The sequence below is a fragment of the Cyanistes caeruleus genome, chromosome 4 (genome assembly GCF_971803275.1).
Source record: "Cyanistes caeruleus chromosome 4, bCyaCae1.hap1.1, whole genome shotgun sequence".
Lineage (NCBI taxonomy): Eukaryota > Metazoa > Chordata > Aves > Passeriformes > Paridae > Cyanistes > Cyanistes caeruleus.
The window spans coordinates 46863936-46884395 of record NC_141704.1 but is presented as its reverse complement, the minus strand read 5'-3'; the positions used below and the strand labels follow the sequence as shown (position 1 = coordinate 46884395).

Genomic DNA, 20460 nt, shown 5'->3' with positions numbered 1-20460 from the left:
GCTGAGTTTTTAAAAAAAATGGTTGCTGCAGATGAATTTTACCTGAACCCAGTTCTGCTGGAATAAGGCATGGACAAAGGTCTCTGCTCAAGGGAAGCTTTTAATGCATTTGTAAGCAAAAATTGCATTGCTCTATCAAGATGGGAGCAGACAGAATGAGCTTGGAGACAGTCGAGGGCACCTGAGGGGTCTTTAACTTGAGGAGCATGATACGTGGTTTTCTCTTAAGAGCAGCTGTGTGAGGTTTTTAAAGTTGCTCCTGTTATGAAGATGGGGGTCCAGTGGAGCTGGATAAATCAGCTAATCCCAATACAGCAGGAAGGCCATCAGCCTGCTGTGTAAATCCTCACCATCATTATGCATTATGATGTCCCTGAGGGCATTATTAAACATCCTCATACCTTAAAAATCTTGTCTCTGATACCAATTACTTTCTGTTAGAGGGAAACCTAGGCCAGCAGCTCCCCAGGGGTTGGGACCACATGGGTTCCACTGGGGTGGCAAGGCAGAGCCTGGCCCATCCCTCTGTCCCAGTCAGGTGTGGGGCAGTGCAGGGCACCAGGGCAGCCACAGCCCCTAGCATCATGCACTTCCCGGGGATGGGCTGAGGCCACACCAGGACACATGGGTGGGACTCCATGACCAGGCAGGGGAGCTGGAGACCAGAGCTACTGTGACATTGGTGGGGCAGAGACCAGCTGGCCCAGGAGGCTGAAGTGCTGTCCTTGCCATGGGCAGTGTGCAGGGAAACCTGGGTGGCTGGGCAGGGGCAATCAGGGCTGTCAGTACCTCGGGGCCCAAGCACTTGCATGCACTGGTCAGTCAAAGGCAGGCAGGCTGCATGAGGCTGCTGCTGTGCTGCCAGCCATGCCCTGTGTTTGTCCACCCACTTGCCTTAGCTGCTCTGGGCAAAGCCTTACCTGCATGACTTCTGTGTATGCCTTGCCTCCCTGTGGGCTTGGATTTCACCACTGATGCCTGTTTACAAAACACATGCCACTAAATCCAGCTCATCTATGCAACCTGAGATCCACCATCTCACCTGCCAAGATACTGATTTAAACATCCTTGAAAGGACACGTGTCTTTCCTATTTGATTACAAGTTAGTTTCCCTTTTCACAGGTAACAAAACCCTTACCCACAACTCTCTTAATAAAAATACCCTGCTCCACTAGCAGAGGTTCCCAGGGGCCTGAGCTCCCTGGAGCAGTCAGCCGCTTGCATGATGGTTTGCAGCTGTTCATGACGACTCTGCTGTGGGTGGTTTAACACTCATGAGGGCACACCACATGGTGAACTCAGACTCTCAACATGACATAATTGCTGTCTTTGAACAAAATAAACACCTCAGAAACATAAACAAAGATGTTTATTGCAAATAAAAAATCATATTCACATCATTAAGTCTTATGAAATATAAAGATGTCATTTTGCAAGTTGTCAAGCACCCATGCAAGGGCTGCCATTTTCATCAGAACAGCTGCCTGGGACATGCATATATTCATCTGAATGTGCCCAGCCAAATCTCTAGCCTTCTTTCTAGAAAGGTCTTGATTTGACTGCTGACATCATTCTGACATTTTCACAGTTTCATTTTCTCCGGATCTGGCAGTAGAGGCTCATAGAAAACACCAAACCAAGAATCTGAAAAAAAAGATATTTCTGGTATTACCCGGAAGTTCTGGAAATCTTAGAATACAACTGATACACAATGGGAATATTTTGCTTGCAAATATCTTGGTTTTACATGCTATGCAAAATGTGGCTCTTACAAAATAAGGACACTTTAATGAAGTTAGTTTATAGCACAGGTTAAGACTGCAGACACCATGGAGAAGTTTCATTTGTTTAAAAGATGGACTGCCTCTGTCCATGAAGGCCCAGTCTGTGAAGGTGTTCCACAGAAGTGGAAAGCGCCCAACTGACATCTTTGAACCCACAAACACTGACATACCTTATTTACTAAAAATACGGTATTTTATCTATAAATATCACATATATCTGTATAAGGTCTCATACAGAGACAGAGAAGAGCATATGTAGTACAGAGGTACAGCTAAGACACTCACACCTGGAATAAACAGACAGGGCTTCCCTGACATACCATGCCCACATTTGCACTTGCACCCAAATGAAACTGGGCCCTTCTTATCTGTATCATTTTCACTAGTAGGGTGAGCTAAAAGCAGTAACAGCTCACAAGTGGCATAATGGATCAGGCAGAGGGGGGAAGCACACTTCTTTTTATCTGTGATTTCCTAGAACAGAGAGGTAGTTAAGCAAGTGGCCTTTGATTTGCAATTGCTTGAGTTAATACGGAAAGGCTAAATGTTTATCAAGTGTAAATTGCCATCTGCAATTTGTGCTGAGTCTCATATTGCTTATTCATGTTGTTTTCTAATCCTTTTATGATTGGGAGAGGCAGCCAGCACAGAAAATGCCAGCTGGAGAGCAGGAAAGAATGATGGCCAATGAACTAAAGGCTACAACTCACATAACTGCAGTAACTAGAGCAAAGTGACTTATAATTTGCCTTAGGGATAAAGATGCAATTTTACACTTCTATTACATTTTGAAGGCCATTTAATATCAGTATATTTCACCTATTTTTCCCTCAAAGTAAACATATGGGTGAGAGATCTGACTGCCCACTTAGAACTCCTTAAACACCAGAAAGCCTGTGCTGAGTAAGAAGCTGGTGGCCTGTCCTCTTCCAGTGCTGCAGTTACATAATTCTTCCCCACTTATTAATATTTTCCTGGAAACATAGTTTTGAGCTGCGGCTGTTGCCCACTCTTCTACCATGAAGAGCAGCCCTCTGCCGAGAAGTTTTTGCTTTGAATAACAGACTGAACTTTCCACAGCAATCTTTCTCATTTCTGGTTTTCCCTCAAACGTCCGCTGGTGGAGAGCGAGGGTGGAGGAAAACCAAGAAGGAAGAGTGAAAAGAAAAAAAATAGCTGAAGAAAGCATCATGATGAAATCCTCTGTCTCTTTATCATTTTCTCCTATTGAAATCAAAATCAAGTAGCTCACTGGATAGCCTTACTTCTTTTCCTGTGCACTCAGACACATTAATGCATCATCTTGATGCTTAAAGTTTTAATGCCTCAGAATTATAATTTTGTACCAAAACTTCTTAATGATAAAAATATGTACTTTAGAGGCTAAGTTTCCTTAGAAGATGACTGTTTCCTCAAGAAAAGATGAGAAAGATGGGGAAAAATCTGTCTATTCTTCCTCATGTCTTCTGGCGCTGTTTATTTGCACACCACTCTGTACACAGGGCTCAGTGTCAAGGCACAGCCTGGCTTCAGGACTGGCAATTCTTTGGAAGAAAATGTCTGATGTGATACACTTATACAGGGTGGTCCAATCTCACCTGAAGTTTGCAGCTCAGCAGCCATATTCTTTAATGAAATATGTTTATATAAAACAACAGTAAATTTATAGTTAAGGTGAGGGGTGGTTTTCCCTTGTCTATTAATTGAGCAAGCCAGGTGTTTTAATCCCATTCCCAATGTATTTCCAAGTAGAACATATTGCTTGTCAGCTACTAATTATTTTAACAGTGTACACTGGTACCTCAACAACAGCCAGTCCAAAGGCAATCCCCATAATTATGATCAGACTGTCTTTAATTTGTTGCATAATAACTTCTCCACAAGGCTGAAAAATAAAACAAAATTATTAATTATAAGTAAGCAATATTATCCTATGGTTATATAGGCATGCATCTTCTAAAATAACTCAAACTCACTGTTTAACTCTGTGCTAAAATAAGCCTATTTGAATTTACTCTGGCTTGTTGCTAATGAACATAAAAACACAGTTATGTGTACCTCATGCTCTGCGGAAGTCTTTGCCTTCCCAAGTACGGAGATTTAGTAGCCGACCATAAAAAGCTACTATTTCAAAGGAAGACATACAGCTGTAATGCCTAATGTTTGCATTATTTTCAGCAAACAAGGAAAGAAGTGTTTGTTCTTAATTTCACTTGATAATCATTCACTATTAGGAAAGAGCCAATGCAGCCATGACCAGTTCTGAAAGGGAACTTCAGTTTCCCACCAATCTAATCTTTGGGTTTGAAACTTCAAAGTTTATTATTAGATTTGGGATTAACTAAAAATATTTAGTTATAAAACCTAGCTTCAAAATTAATTTTTTCCAGTGTTTGGTCTGTCCAATGTTTATCCAATTTAGGCTGGGCTGGAAGGAAGAGAGTAATCAGCATGGCTTCATGAGGGCAAAGTCTTGCTTGTTGAACTTGATTTCCTTTTGTTACAGGGTAACCCACCTAACTGATCTTGGAAAGCCATTAGATGTAATCTTTTTGGACTTCAGCAAAGATTTTGAGGCTGTCTCTCACAGAATCCTTCTGGACAAAATATCCAGCATACAGCTAAATAACCATGTTATGCCATGGGTGAGCAACTGGCTCATGGGTCAGGCATGAAGAGTTACAGTAAGTGGGACAACATCACTCTGGAGTCTGGTTAGTAGGGGGATTCTGCAGGGCTCCATCCTCAATCCAGTTCTCTTCAACATGTTCCTTAACAACTTGGATGCAGGACTCAAAGGAATACTAAGAAAGTTTACCAGCACTGACCTAGGAGGACCTCTTGACTCCCTTGAGGGAAGAGAGGCCCTGGAGAGAGAGCTCAACAAAACAGAGGGATGGGAAATCACCGATCATATGAGCTTTAACAAGCTCAAGTGCCAGATTTTACAGCTCTGGTTATGTTGGTGTTCGACTGGGGAACAAGAGGCTGGAGAGCAGCCCCACAGAAAGAGACTTAGGGATCCTGGTCCACAGCAAGTTAAACATCAGCCAGCAGTGCCATGGCAGCCAGGAGGGCCAACCCTGTCCTGGAGGGCATCAGGCCCAGCATCACCACCAGGGCAAGGGAGGGGATTGTCCTGCTCTGCTCTGCAGTGGGGCAGCCTCTCCTTGAGTGCTGGGGACAGGTTTGGGTCCCACAATATAAGAAAGATATAAAGCTATTAGAGACTGTCCAAAGTAGGGCCATGAGGATGGTGAAGGACCTTGAGGGGAGGCCTTGTGGGGAGTGGCTGAGGACACTTGGTCTGTTCAGGCTGGAGGAGACTGAGGAGAGACCTCATTTGGGTCTTCAGCATCCTCATGAGGGGAAGCAGAGGGGCAGGTACTGATCTCTTCACTCTCATTAACAGTGACAGTACTCAGGGAAATGCCATGAAGCTGAGTTAGGGGAGGTTTAGGTTGGATATCAGGAAAAGGTTCTCCACCCAGAAGGTGGTTGAGCACTGGAACAGGCTCCCCAGGGCAGTGGTCACAGCACCAAGCCTGTCAGAGTTCAAGAAGTGTTTGGACAATGCTCTCACACACATGGTGTGATTCTTGGGGTTGTCCTGTGCAGGGTCAGGAACTGGACTCAATGATCCTGATGGGTCCCTTCCAGCTCCTCCTATTCTATGATTCTACAGCTGAAGTTCTGTGTAGAGGCACTCTGGAATATTTGCATACGTCTGTTCTTACAGAGACTATATCTCCAGGCGCTGACAATCCTCCTGCAAACAGGAGGGAATGCCAAGTACAGCTTAAATACATCAAAATTACATTACTGTTGCAACACTAAAACTGTCTTCCCCCCAAATATGGTTGTATTTTTTCATCATATTTCCTCTCTCACAATAAACACATGGGTCTTCTCCTTCTAGCTCTTCTAAAAATCTCTCACCTAAGCTGACTCATAGTTGCACTGAATTTTAAATTTTTCTCGTATCAGAAGAGCTGGATTTCTGTACTAGCATCTCACACCACCACGAAATCTACGTGTTTGTATGAGTGATATCTTGCACCTGCAGTAATTTCACAGATGGCTTCTCATGTGTCCTTTGAGGTCTTGCCTGAGGCCAAAACAGCCTCTTTGTATACATCTTATTTCCAGATTGGGCTCCGGTATCCTCTACTTAACAAGACTGTTTCTTTGCTTTAAAATAGTATTTGCTTATGTGGCTCTACATGAGGAGGAAATTACTGCTCAGGCAGGACCTGATTAAGGAGCTGTGCAATTAGAGAATTATACAACCAGAATGGACATTTGCTAAAACCTGATAGGTGCTAGGTGCATACTGGCAAACTTTGCACCACCAGCATTATAAAACTTCAATTACTTTGTGCTATTCAATTATTTCGTGCATTTGCTTTTTAATATTTTTTTTCATATCCATAGAATCCAGATTTCCTCATAAGGGGACCATGAAGTTTTTTATTTGAGATCTCTACTTTCTACTAGATGGTAGTCTTCTAGATGTGCTTTCTTTTTGCCTGTCACCAGATATTTTGCCTTATTATTATTACATTAATTGTTTTAAGATTTTCAAGAGGCTCTAGTTGTAAGAAATAACTCTTTGAATATTCTGCTATGAATACCACAATATGTAAGGCTTCTTTCCAGCAGATCCTGCAAAATGAGTGTGGGTTTTTTATTAAAGGATTATAAAACCTCAAAGGTCTTGCATTTAATGTGTTTGATTTTCAATATACCTTAGCATTTTGAAAGTCTCTAAGTCAACATGTCTACTACCACAAAGAACCTGGGTGGGAGCATAACCTGAGAGAGGAATGAGAGCCAAAGGGTAGCTGGTGTGCAGCTCTGACCCAGAGTCATTCCCTGACCCCAAAGTCATAATAATTTTCCTCACTACTAACCATGCAGATTGCTAAAGGCCTAAACTGGAGACACCTCAGGAGGAGGAAGGAGCAGAGTTATGAACAGTCATTTCTTAACAGGTGGCACGGGGGTAATTCTGGCTTAGAAAGAGAAAGCAAAACTTTGCCTTTTCAGAAGGATACAGAACTGCTGACTATGCCAATCACCAGAGATAACCTTGGGTTAAAACTTGGCTCTTTGGAAAGAAGAGTGAACATTTTCCTCACCTTTTTATAGATGTATCTGTTGTCATATCTAATGCAGAGATCTGATGATGGCTTCTCTAGTTCACACTGGCACATGTTTGAGGAAAGTTTGTTAAAATTTTCTCCCCAGTCTTTATATCCGTTTGTCAATCCACAACATTGGAACTGCAAGAAAGGAGTAAATGGGGACAAGAGTCAAAAAAGAGGTAATTTTTGGTTTAAGGGAACTGAGAGGAACAACAAAAACCAAATTTTATTTCATCTTTTTTAATGTGGAAGTTGTCCAAAAATTGTATGTCTCAAACATACATACATACCCTTTACATTTCTATACCACTTATAAGAATGTAAGTGTATCAGTTGTTTTTTTTTTTTAAAAAAAAAGAAGAGATAGGGGAAAAAAAGAGCAGATTTTCAGTCTAGAATGCTAAAAAAACATGAACATACTATAAAGCCAGTAATTATCAGTGCCAGAATGGAACTGGAACACTGGGTTCCAGTATAATTTTTTTTGAGAATTAAGCCTTCTTTCTGTAAGTTATACTTGCAGAAGGTAAATTGCCAGCTCCAGTAACATCCACATTTCACATCTTGAAAAGCCAGGCTGGAAGTGTAAAATTCAGGCACATAAAACTCTGAAATCTAGGAAAATAACCACTTTGAACGATGGTTTTCTCTTTAAATTAGAAATGGACTGAAGAGACCAGGGCTCCATTTGGGGTTTGTGAAACCTAAACCAGGTGCAGTTTCACTTCATGTTCCACTATATTCAAGCCACTAAAGCTCAGGGGTGCAAGCCTGGGTTTGAGGTCCTCCCTTTATTAAAAAGCAGCTGGAAATGTTCACATATTTTTGTATAAAAGAAAAGGCTGTGGGATATAACATGTAAGTCCTGGTACATTTAAAAATTAATGCAGTAATTATGGGATTTTTAATTTTGCTCATCTCTCCAGAGTGCTTATTATATCAGAAGAAATAAACTGTCTCAGAAGTAGAGGACAAGACTGGAGGTGGAATGTGGAAGAAGAAGTGAAATAACATAAGACACCTAAATATTGTTTCTTGTTTCATTTTCTTTCATACAACAGTCTTTAAAAACCTAAAAATCAACTTGAAGTCTTTCCATTAAAGTCACCACCCATAGGGACTAAAAAACCAGAACAGCAGGCATTCTGTCAATGAGCAGACCCAGAGGGGAAGGGGTGTATGCTGTCAATGTTATCAATGAGATTCCAGGGTATTCTCTGTGAGATACTCAGGAGCAAGCTCGCACTAAGCATCCACCATCTGCGGTCTTGCAGGATGGTGGTGTCAGGAAAAGTAAAAACACAATGAAAACAAACTTATCATCATATTTTTCTTCCCTCTTCTCACACAGTAAAACATGGCATTTAATGATTTCATAGCAGTAGGATACTGCAAATTAAATACATTCCTGATGTTTTCTTCGTCCCTGGGGTAATCTTTCCCTAAAAGTACCGGAGAGCTCTTATTTGGGATATGGTGAAGGATTAATGCTCCTTCAGAAGGGAAAGCTGTAAGAAAAGGCCACGCAGTCTTCTCATGAAAGAGTTTAGCTAACTAAGTCAGTCTTACTTGCATGTGGTGTGTCCTTACTTCATTGCTCTTACAGACAACACTATTGCACAAAGAAATCATCACAGGAAGATCATGTCCTATCAAGGGAACAGAAGTCCCTTCTGTGGTGGTTCAGCTTGCCTTTAAGTCAGACCCTTCCCCATCCCCAGGGAATGAAATTCAAATCTTTGGCAGAGTAGTCATAAAATGAAGTGCAGACAGATACCAAAGACGAAACAGATAGCAACAACCCCTTTGTTTTTTTTACTGATTAATTACCTGTTTCTCAAACTTCTGGAACTCCTCCTGATACTCTTTATATTCTCCTGTAGTACTTTGCAGTGCATTCACACTTGTGCTTAGAGTAAGGTTAAAGGCTGTTTCCACCTGCAAGTTAAAATATATTATTGATTTTTTGGGGAAGAAACAAAACTATATGAAGGCATAAATTAAAATATAGAATAATACTGTACCTGAGATCTGTACACTGCTCCTAAAATACCTCCTGTGACCTGAAGAATCAGGATCAGAAGCAGTGCAATAAAAAACTAGGAAGAAAAAAAAAAGGGGTAGAAAACTACATTACTTTTGACCAAGATGATAGAATTTCTTTTAAGTTAACATTTATCTTTCATGCACTTGAATAACCAGGTAGGTAGAATGACTTTCCAGTCAGAGCTTCTCCAACTATTTCTTCTTGTACGATGAGAAAAAGTGGTACTCCAGACAGAGCGTGCTCAGCTGGTGATCGAAACAAGGCCCACACCAGCACAGTGTCATGATAACAGTGTGCAGGTGAGAGTTGGGCAGGAGGACAGACAGGACATTCTAGGTGGACCAGCAAAGGGAGCAACTGGGAATTTATAAAATTAAATAGGTAGTAATAATAGGTAATGGGTGAAAGTTGATGGAGGGAACTTTGATGATGGCTGGATGGAAAAAAATCTAGTGATGTGCTCAAGACTCTCTAGACCCTGTCTTCTTGTTCATGAGACCAACTATCATTTTTATCACAACATAATTCAGGAGGGGCCCAATCTCAAGGTAAGCAATGAAAGCACAGTATCATAATCATGCTTCTGGTTAAATTAAAAGGTTCCAATACTCATTTGATACTACTTGCAAGGACTCCATCCACCATATGTAGCTGTGGGCTGTTAAAGGTAGAGAAATGTTTTTATTTCCTACCAACATCAGCATGCACCGGCTCTCCTTTACAGCACCGCAACACCCCAGGAACCCAAGGATCATGATGATGGCTCCCACGGCTATTAGTAGATTAACTCCTGCAAACATACTGCTGTCTATCCCCTGAAAAGAGAGAGAAAAAAAAATATCTTTCAGCTACAAGGAAGTCCTCCTAAAAACATCTGTGTTCCCCAAAATAAGATAATTATTTTGTAACTGATAAATATACTGAATAGCAACTATGGAGAAATTCTGGTTCATAAATAAACAAAGCTCTAATGCTCCCTTCTCAAATCTTGTGGTGGAGAGCTTTGTAAAACCTGGTTTTTCATAACCTTTGTTTCTGCACAAGATGAAAATCAATTTTGCAGAGTAAATGAATAAATAAAGATCTTCTGTCTTTAAAGTGGCTTTCAGTTGGTTTTCAGTCAATGAATCTTTGCTTTTTACTGGAAGTAGGAGATTTGATAACCTCAAAACCTCTCCTACTTTAACCCAATGTTAAAGAAACAAAATCTCTGTTTGTCATTAGAAGGCCAGGAACATACTCTGTAACTGTTCCTGAGAGAACACTTTTCAGAGCAATGCTGCATATATTAGAGAAATACTAGATGTATTTTACAAATCAGCTTTCTATCTTTTTTTTCTTTTTCCTTTTTTTTTTTTCCCCAGGTCTGATCTCTAATATTATCCTCAGAGATGAGAACTTTATTTTGATGTGTGGGACACTCAACTAAACAATTCATATACCTCAATATTATTAAACATCAAATTATTCAGTTCCCACAGGATTGACTAAGACCAAAGGCCAAAAGAGAGAAAAATGTTCAAAGAATATTTTCCAGTGTGACCGGTGCCAAGATTAGCAAAAATGTCTGGAAGTTGTCACATTTATCTTCTGATGGAAATTGCAAAGGTATATAGACAAGTATAATTTGAAGAATGTGTTGTTCTTTCCCTTTCCAAGTTGGACTGAACCCCCTGTTATTTATTCTTAGAAAGCTCTATTCATCTACAGCCAAATCCTTATGGTCTGCTCAATTATTACTGAGGCGAAACATGCATTTGTTCTGAACGGGAACTTTGCCTGCCTGGAGGCAAAAATGTGAGAAAATGCTTTCAATTTTGGTCCTAACTCTTAATTCGTATGTTTTTGGGGAGTACTAAGTGTCACTTCAGGAAAGTAGTTTGACACACATTTAAACATTCTTTTCTAAATAGGAAATCTCTCAAAAAATAAAATATGGTAATGGTTGTGGTCTTCCGAGTTCCATTGCATCGTTTGAGCCATCATACCAAAGATTGTTCAGTATAAAGTATGGTAGTTTTAGCATCTAGTAAAACTTGGATTGAGGAGTGAAAGTAGTGATTCTTCCTCTTCCAGAGAAGAGAATGGCAGAGCTCTCCACCATGACCTACTTTACCTGATGACACAGTGTCATGCCACTGCATACCCACTACACACAGTGAGAACTACACACAGTAGAGAACTTGAATCAAGTTCTCTTGCATCCATGCTCTGCCAGACATGAGACATCTGGGCCTGCCTAAGGGTAACAGTCTCATCAGCCAAATGGCAGGGAATATACAAAGCTATCTTCTTACCTCCACCATCTTTTTATTTCCAGGTGGGAAAATACTGGTTTAAAAATTGCTGTTCTTAACCAACAGATTGTGCTAGAGAAACAGGGGAGTTATCTGAAAAAATGCAACTTAATCTATGCTAAAAGCTCAATCTGAAAGCTGAAAAAAATGCTTCCATATGACACCTGGCTCTTTTTTCACTTCTATGGCCAGAGAGTTTTTTCAAAAAAAAAAAAAAGAATGCAAATTAAGCTTTCCATTTAATGGCCCAAATTCATTTGAAGAAATGTACTGCTTAAACCTTAGAGTCAGTGCCATTGGGTACACACTAGGCAAAAGGGCCTACAGGGCCATGGGGTCTTTGAAACAACAGGATCAACCTCTGCTGCATGTCTGCAAGATTAAGAGCTCCTCAAAACTGTTTTTTTCCTAGCTTTGCAAAAAATGAAAGTCATAATGTCTGAAGTAATTTAATAACCCATACAAAAATCCAGGATGGCAACTCAGGGTCTTTTTTTCTACCCTCCAGGAGGACTTTTAGGACATTGTCATTCTAGATTCTTGGGCATTTAAAACTATATATAAATATGAGGGGAAAAGTATAAGGTGTTTTTAAGGACGTGTTGAAAACTGAAAGGAAAAATCCTTTCTCCCTTTCAAAGTTGCAGTTACTGGTGAAATGAGAATTGTGTTGTTGAAGACAGTGAGAAGGATAAAAATATTCCCTACAAACATATGGAGTAACCCTAGGAATAGATATGACTATACTACTGTAATAGGGAAAAACGTGGAAAAGTCTATGAGCTGCATGGCTCCACATTATTCTCTATACCACCAAAATCATTAACAAAAGCATGATTATTTTTCATTAGAGGTGAGAGACACGTTTTCAAACAGAAATCTGTGCATCTGCATGAAACTGCATTAATAGATGAAACTAGATGAATAACATGAAATTAGATTAATAACACTAGCAGCTACTTCTCACAGTCACATATCTCTGCTTGCATCAATCACTTTATCTGACTGCCTGCACCACGATGGTTAATCTTAACATAATAAAATGCATTCCTCTTCACCCACACAAACTACCTCAACAAAAACATTAAAAAAATTTTGGAAATGAAGATGGGAAATTAAAGGGTATGCAGTAGTTTCCACATTTTACACAGTTCTGGTATGACTGCATGCATTTACCTGCTGAGCACTGCTAACACGTATCCATATGGAGACTCCCAAAATGATGCAACCACACACCTGTGGGAGAAAATAAAGACAGGTTAGAAAGGTCAGCAACTTTTTTACTAACATTCAGTATCCAAATTGCACCATATGCTGTCCAAACTTCTGAAATCATTTGTTTGGCAAAGCAAAAGAAACATGAATTGTTGGAGCAGAGAATATTGATTCATTTCCAGGAAAATTCGTAAGTGTAGTTAAATCTTCAGGTATGCACCAAATCCCTGATGTTTCCACCCCAGAGGACAATGCATTTACATGATGATTTATACATGTGTTTGGGAAGCACACAGAAATTCCGTCAGATGAGAGAGGAATATAAATTGCTATTGTATGTGTAAAACATGTCTGTTTCTTGTATAATGGAAACATGAGATTTGATAAGGGATGTTTGCATGTCTGTTGTTTCTAGACTTATTCAGAATACATTATCTGGACACATTCTCTATGGTAAAGCTACCAGGAAAATTCTAAATAAAATCTTTTTGCTGTTTCAAATGCAGCAATATCTGCCACGTCCAGTCCTTAGAATAGGTCCCATAAAATTCCTAGAGTAATTGTTCCCATTATATTTTTACAGAAAACAGACAAGTACATGTGAATGTTTGACCAGCATGACTTTTCTTAAGATGTTGAAGTCAGGGAAGATTATTTGCAGGTCCAGATACATTCCCTCATCTCTAGTTGTGCTCCTGTTTCATGGATCATTGAGGTGCTGTTCCTCTGTATGCCAGTCACTCTATTCCTAACCTTGTTGTTGATGATTCTTACACAGAATTTCTCTTTATTAAATGTTGGACATAGGTAACCAAGAGGCTACTCAGGTGTAAGGATTGTGCCTCATGAGATGGCAGGTAGGAAAGAGACATCCCTGAGGATCAGGGACTAGTCAGATTTAGAATTATCTCCATCTGCCATTAATTACTCAAGTCATAAATGGCCCTGAAATGTTCTTATGAATATCCCTTGAAGAAGGGACTATTGAAATTAAAATAGTTATTTTTATATGGTTTAGATATTTTTTCTTTAAAAAACTTTCCTCACAGAAGTTTTCATATAATATTCAGCATCAAAGACATTAATGACCTTAGCAGATTATTGAATATGGAATAGGGCCAGCACTCAGACATGGATAATACACATTTTCTAGCTCTAAGTAAAGCTCCTATAAGTACATTTTAAACATAAAAAAGGAAGTTGTACAATCAATGACAACTGTAACATGTTATCAAATTTAACTAGAACTCCCCACTGAAACCTTTTGAATCCTGCTGAATCTGCCTAGAAACTGACGGTGTCACATGACTGTACATTTCAGTCTTGTTCAGCAGCACTGTGTGATGTAGCTATTCACCAGGTAACATGGGCTTGCTAATGTGAAAGTTTCCACTGGAGCATCTATTGCTACAAATCCAAAGAGAGTTTGTCATGCTGCCTTTTTTGTTACATAGGACCCCCCATTAAAATACAGCAGAGTAGTAGAAGCAAATTTAGCTAAATGCACAGGAACGCATCAAGCAAATGGGAATAACACAATATTTCCTTGATGTAAAAATAGAATTATCATTTATAAATCAAAATTTTAGTAAGATCTGCATATCTTTTAATTTTTAAAATGGAGTTGTTTTAGGTTGATAAAAAATGCTCCATTTCAGCAAAATCTTAATAGTTTTGTTTCTGTTTATTTTCATACTATACAAAGTATAGAAAAAGACACGAAGTTTTGAAATAGCAAATAAAATGGTCTGTTCCCAAAGGGTCCAAGTTGAACATGTCAAGTTTGCTGCAATACTCCATATTAATTTTTATTTTCTTAAAGTAAATTTTCTTATTTTCTTAAAATAAAGTTTCAAGTAAGTAAACTTCCATTCCAGTAAATTTCATTTTTTATTAACTTTTCCAATGGAATAAATGAGCTTCTTTGCAAATGTCTTCACCCATATTCCCAAAATTAGATGGCTATTATATTTTTGCCTTAATCCTTAATAAAGAATCAGTGATCTTGTTTCAGCCTCATAAACTGAACAGCAACTGTCCTGCTGTCCCTCAAATTTGGTTGCTCCTTCTCAAGCTTTCAATTTTGGTGTGAGGGAGAAATACAGCCTGGCTGGTTAAATCAATATCACCTCAGATGAGCCTGACATAGTGCTGAGCCAGCACTGTATTAAGACTGCAATTCTCATACACACAAATACCAAACTTACAGGGAATTTCCTCCACTGGCACACTCTTTACAAACATTCAGTTCAGGGATATCAGGAGGAAGTTTTATGAGGTTGCTTCTGTTAAAGAAAACATTTGTCTGGAATACTTCCTTGAGACACCTGAAATTATAGCTCAAAGCAGGTCCTACAGAGAATGTGGTCTCTGGCTCAGCAAACCTGCTAAGCTTTGTTGCTACTTCAGGGACTGAGATGTTCACATTATGGTTCAGGGAAGGGGCCCCTTTGTTTGTAGATGGGATTGTCTACACAATGAGAACAGAAGGTGAGACTGGATATCCTGAAAACTCCAAAGAAGGGAAAGAAAACAAATCCTAACACATATGTGATGGTTTAATGCACAAAACTGACAAGGATTATTTAAGGACTATTAGAAACTCCGTATCAGTGCCCAGTTCCAAAGCACAGATCTTTAAAAGCCCATAGTCTGCTATTTTTCATGAAACTGGGAGGATGAAAAACTCTATTTGTGTGCCCCAGCATTGGGCTCATGGGCATGTAGATACCCAGGGGACACACATCATGTGGTGAAGCCATAGTCAATTTGCAGAGCTATTTTAGACTACTCCAGGGCTTACACACACTTAGCGTGATACTGCATGAGCTGCTCAGGAAAAGTCATCAGAAGGCTAGGAAGCCCATTCCTGAGTCTTCTAAGAGAGGACACTCCCTGAAAGATTGCAAAGGGTGTAAAAGGAGAGGACATCAGGTAACAACTCAACTGTGCAACTGTCATTTTTATCTATTTAGGTTAAAGTCACTTTCATTTCCCACTATCAGTAGTTTTCCACTTGCCAGCTGCCTTGAGCACTAGAGAGAGAGCAGCTGTGGGATGAGTTCCTGTTCCCTCTACTTACTGTTGCAGCTTAATGATTTCCATGAATTAGAGACAGGACTGTGAGCCCAAAAATTCAGTTTCATTGTATTCCTGTCAGCCCATACATCTGTTCTTCCCAATCTTAATCGTGCTAAACTAATCACCCTCCCTAAAACAGTTAACTACAGTTGCATTCCTGTCCTTTGTTCCATCCAGGCAGACCCATGCACAGCAATCTCAGCATTTTCTTCCTCAGAATACAGTATGAGTTTTCCAACTTTGGTATAAAGATAGGAAGTTTGTTCCACATATGCTTATTTCAAGATGCCCCCAGGATCCCACTCTTCTTTTTTCCCTAGGAAATCCATACTGTCACTGAAGGCATGGAACACTATTCCAATGTTCACTCTAGAAGTAATTTGGAGCTTTTCTAATGCTAGTCTGAGACATTTGCCCATGTTTTGGCTTACAGAAAACACAGATGGATGTGAACAGGTGTGCTGGTCTTGGCTGGGGTAATTTTCTTCATAGTGGCTGGTATAGGGCTGTGGTTTTGATTTGTGCTGATCACAGGGTTGATAATATAGAGAAGTTTTTGCTATTGCTGAGCAGGGCTTACATCAAGTTTTCCTTCTCCTTTCATATTGCTACTCTGGTGAGGAGACTGAGGGCACATGGGAATTTGGGAGGAGACACAGCCAGGACAGGTGACGCCAACTGACCAAAGGGATGTTCCAGACCTTTTGACATCATGCTCAGTAGATAAAGGTGGGAGAAAGAATGAGGAAGGCAGGGAACGTTTGGAATGATGGCATTTGCATTCACATTTCACATAATGAGGCCCTGCCCTCCTGGACATGGCTGAACACCTGCCTGCCCATGTGAAGCTGGGAATTAATTCCTTGTTTTGTTTTGCTTGCATGAATGACTTTTGTTTCCCCTATTAAACTGTCTATATGTCAACTCACAAATTTCCCAGCTTTTATGCCTTCAATTCTCTCCCTGATCCTGCTGGTGGGGGAGTGAGTGAGTGTCTTCGTGGTACTTGGTTGCTGGGGTCAAACCAGAAAAACAGGAACAACTTCCTGAGGGGCAGAAATTCAAATTCAGAAACTTAGGAATTCTTGTAAGTACTGTTGCATAAAAACTTCAATACACATGTCAAAAATTTTCAATCTGCCTTGATAAAACTGTAGGAAGAAACTGGAGGAGACAGTCCAAACCTTCACTGGTCTGTCAGGAATTTCTTTGTGAGGTCCACAAGCAATCAAAGAATTTGGGCTAGCCACAAATTTTCCAAGGCTACTGTTTGTGGTCCCTTTTGAATGCTATCACCTTTTCACTTTAAAAAAATCCCTTGAGGCAAAGCCCATAATGTGGCTAGTAGTTCCACTTCTGGTTTCAGTGAACCCCTGGTGAACCTGACAAAGCTCTCTCAGGAAATCTGACAGTGAGGTTGAACCATGACAGAAATGTTCTTTAACTCAAACCTTTCCAGAGCTTTCAGGACCTGAAATTCTTGCAACCCAACTGAGATGTAATAAATAGACAAATAAGGTTCAAATAACACCCAGAAACCTGCCTGCTGCTGTGCTGTATCGACCTTGGTAGAGCTGTGGCAGTACTGCCAGCACATACATTCTTACACCCATTTAGTGTCCACCATCAGAAACTAATTATGCACTGAATGTAAAGCAAAGAACCACAAAGAGGGTATGAAAACCATTTCCCAATTAGGAGGCTAAAAATTCAAGTAAATTTTCCACATTTTCTGTTGCAACAACATTTTCAAGATCTTGCATGCAAACAACAGCAATAAAAGGAAGAGAACTGTGCATTGTTATTAGAGAGTCTGTTATCTTCTGACTGAGATGAGTGATGTCCCTTGACATAAGGGGCACAAGATGAACAGGGAGACAGATTTGTAGCTTATCTACTTTTGAATGCAGAGGGAAAGGTGTTTAGATGGAAAAAGACAAAGGGAAGGGCAAAAGTTAAATATATTCTCCCCTCCCTGATTTAGAATCATACTCTGGTTCCACTTATGCTCTATTTTCTTTGCAATTCCTCTAACTGCAGCATTCAGATAATGGTAAACACATTTCATACATCACTAATAAGAGATAAAACACTAACTTACCCAAAACAAGAAGTTGAAGATGAACATGGAGTACTTCATGCATTTGTTTACTTCCCCCATTTTCAACAAGCTGAGACAATAACAAGTGCTGTAAGAGAAGCTTTCCTAAGAGTTTGTCTTGATATAAAAGTTGTCCCTGTGTCTTCAGAAAACCTCTCAAAGCACGTCAGACACACTGTGCTCTGCTCCTGAAAGCAGAAGTTATGACCAAGTCATCGACAATTGCTTAAATAGTTGCTCTACCACAGGTAAATATTAACCAAGCGTTGAGGAAGCACTTGTTATCATCAAGTCTCCAGGCTCTTACTGTGTCTTGTGATTTGTACTTCTCAGTAATAATCCTATGACTTGTCCTACGCCTCAAAAGTAAATAATGAAGCAGAAGTTTTTGTTTCAAGAGGTAAGCATAAAAATGCTTTAGCCCAGAGGAGAAGGGGTAAGGAATCTGCCAACATTTTCTCCCTCGATCTAGTTCAGATCCTTTTCCTCTTCCTCACCAAGTCAGGACCCCAGGGACCTGAGAGCTGTGGTCCACAAAAGTCCTACCCTGCAGGTTTCCAGAAGTGTTTTGAACCCCAGCACAGCACCCCTAGTTCTGTGAGGTTATATTCAGGATACCTCTCAGCAACAGGAGCTAGACTCATTCCAAAAAGCAAGGAAAGAAGCCTATTGCACTGGGTTTGGGCTTTGTCCTATTTGCTTTCTTCTGCTTCCAACTAGGAATACTGGGGCAAAAAGAGTGGTATTTTTTCTGGTTTTTTTGTATCAGCCTCTTTTCTGAAGAAACCCTGCACAGCAGTGCTTGTAGGAAGGAGGTCAGACACAAGTTTCTGTGAATTTGTCATTAAAAAAGAAGCTTTAATTTTGGAGGTGAACAAAATGTGAGACATTAAGTGCACACTGCTCAGAACTGAATTATGAAGTCCATTTGGCCCAAATCAAATTTTCAGCGTTCAATGTTCCTGTTCTTCCATTCTGCTCTCTGTATTTGAAAAAAAATGGGAAGCGTTAGTTTATAACACACCTATAGATGGTGACAAAAAGATGTAACTTAGAATCTGGCTTTTGCAGGATGCACAAAAAACCCCACCAGTACTCTACATTTAAAACTGCTTCCTCCAGCTGCTCTCTTAATTAGCTTTCCCATTTTCAGGAGTGGATCTACACCTGCCTCTGACTTTCTGTGCTCCTTTCTGGAGTAATATTCTTAGCTTTAGCTCTAGGATATCAACTGACTACCTTATTTTAAATATTCACCCTAAATCCAAGAACATTCCTAAAAATAATTGCACTCATGAAATACAGATTTTGTAAGGATTGGGAGAAACAACCCTGTGGTATGGTTTAGATCTAACACACTCCACAAATAAGTGAATTGAGAAATTATGGAGGGGTGCCATAGCCACAGATGAATCATGAGAAAAGTTCAAACAGTCATATAAAAACGTATGAAAAGGACCAGGAAGGGCAGTTAGGGAATCACAGATGATACAGGATTTGAAAAGATAAGTCTGCAAGCAGACAATTCAACTGCAGCAAAGTAAGTTTATTATAAGCGGAGTTTTGGTGTCATAGAGTTACTTTACCTTTAAGGGAGTTGGAGTTGATGGGAACTGCCTGGAGTCTTTTCTCCTGACCAATTATCGGTCATTGCTGAGAATTGACAGCAGTTTTGGCCATTGAAAAGTGGGATCAACTTGTGAACCCTACTTTAAAGTGTAAAAGCAGAGCTCTCTGGGGTCTCTTTGTTTTTCTGGCTGTGGAGGGTGGCGGAGCTCCAGGCCTCCCGTCCCTGTCCAGGCCATGCGGCCGGGCGGGGATGGGGCCGGGCCTGCCCCGTCTCCCGGCCGGGAGATGGGGGGGCCTGGGGAAGGTTTTCTCCGGGCCGGGCCGGGCCAAGCCGATCTCTGGCTCGGCTGCAGGTTTTGCTGTAACTACATTCACTGGAGACTGCCGAGTGAGGAGGGGGAGAGGCTTTGGACCTGCAGGAAGCAGAGACAGCGACCACACTCTCCAGAGCAGCTATGAAAGACCCTCCATCTCAGATGGCTCCAGCTCCCGTTCGGCAGAGATCACCAAACCGTCTACAAAAGCCTGAGAAAGATTTTAACTCTTTCATTACCCAGATGAGACTTGCGGATTAATGTTTTTATCCAGAGAGAGAGAGAGAGAGAGATCAACATGAAAAGAGACTTTATAAACTACCAGTAACAGGAAAGAAAAGAAGCTTCAGGAAAGGTAGAGAATTAAGAAGATGCTTTAATTAAGCTGAAATATCTTTCTGTTAAAACTATGGAGATGGACAATGAAGTCCTGAAAAGAACTCCTTTAATTCATGATACAGTATCTGGAGAGGAATAAAGTGTTCAAAGTGTAAATTTGAGTAAAAAAGTAGAGTAATTATGGTATAGTGAAGTGCTGGGAGATTTGAAGCCTTGAGAGGCAATGAGAAAACTGTTGGGAGATTTGAAGCCTTGAGAGGCAATGAGAAAACTGTTTCCTGGTGAAGCTCACAGAAACAGATGAAGAAGACTTTTTTGCCTTTGAATAACTTATCCTTAAAAATGCTATCTCTAGACCCATGGCCCATACACACCTCAGAGTGATGTGAGAATGGGAGGAGTGAACTCTAATAATAGTAGCTCTGGGCAGCTAACATTAGGGCAATGGAAAACTATAACAAAAATAGTTTTCTTGTGAGAAACTCCATAAATTAACAGGAAGAAACTTCTGTTTCTCTACAAAGACTGGTGAAAAGACTGTACCAAGAATTGGAACTGTTTTAAC

At 40.2% G+C, this 20460-nt stretch overlaps 1 protein-coding gene across 2 annotated transcripts; it reads right to left on the bottom strand.

Annotated features, from left to right (window-relative positions):
- Nucleotides 1–1351: 1351 nt before the first annotated feature.
- On the bottom strand, nt 1352–19732 carry TSPAN8 (tetraspanin 8). 2 transcript variants are annotated; one of them, XM_086884408.1, is made up of 9 exons: nt 19260–19732; nt 17674–17861; nt 12453–12512; nt 9672–9794; nt 8957–9031; nt 8763–8870; nt 6927–7070; nt 3587–3670; nt 1352–1645 (listed from the first exon to the last, which is right to left on the bottom strand). In XM_086884408.1, the coding sequence occupies exons 2-9, from the start codon at nt 17731–17733 to the stop codon at nt 1592–1594; spliced, it is 708 nt and encodes a 235-aa protein (XP_086740534.1). In that variant the 5' UTR covers nt 17734–17861; nt 19260–19732; the 3' UTR covers nt 1352–1591. The 2 variants fall into 2 exon arrangements, with proteins under 2 accessions (XP_086740534.1, XP_086740535.1); XM_086884409.1 differs by lacking the exon at nt 19260–19732 and adding an exon at nt 18698–19238.
- Between the last annotated feature and the right edge of the window lie 728 nt (nt 19733–20460).

Excerpts from the sequence above, each read along its gene's own strand:
- TSPAN8 (XM_086884408.1), bottom strand. The coding sequence starts at position 17,733 with ATGGGGGAAGTAAACAAATGCATGAAGTACTCCATGTTCATCTTCAAC. Across the intron at positions 12,513-17,673 it reads TCTTCAACTTCTTGTTTTGG|GTGTGTGGTTGCATCATTTT; the intron begins GTAAGTTAGTGT and ends TTTCTCCCACAG. Across the intron at positions 8,871-8,956 it reads GAGCAGTGTACAGATCTCAG|GTGGAAACAGCCTTTAACCT; the intron begins GTACAGTATTAT and ends TTTAACTTGCAG.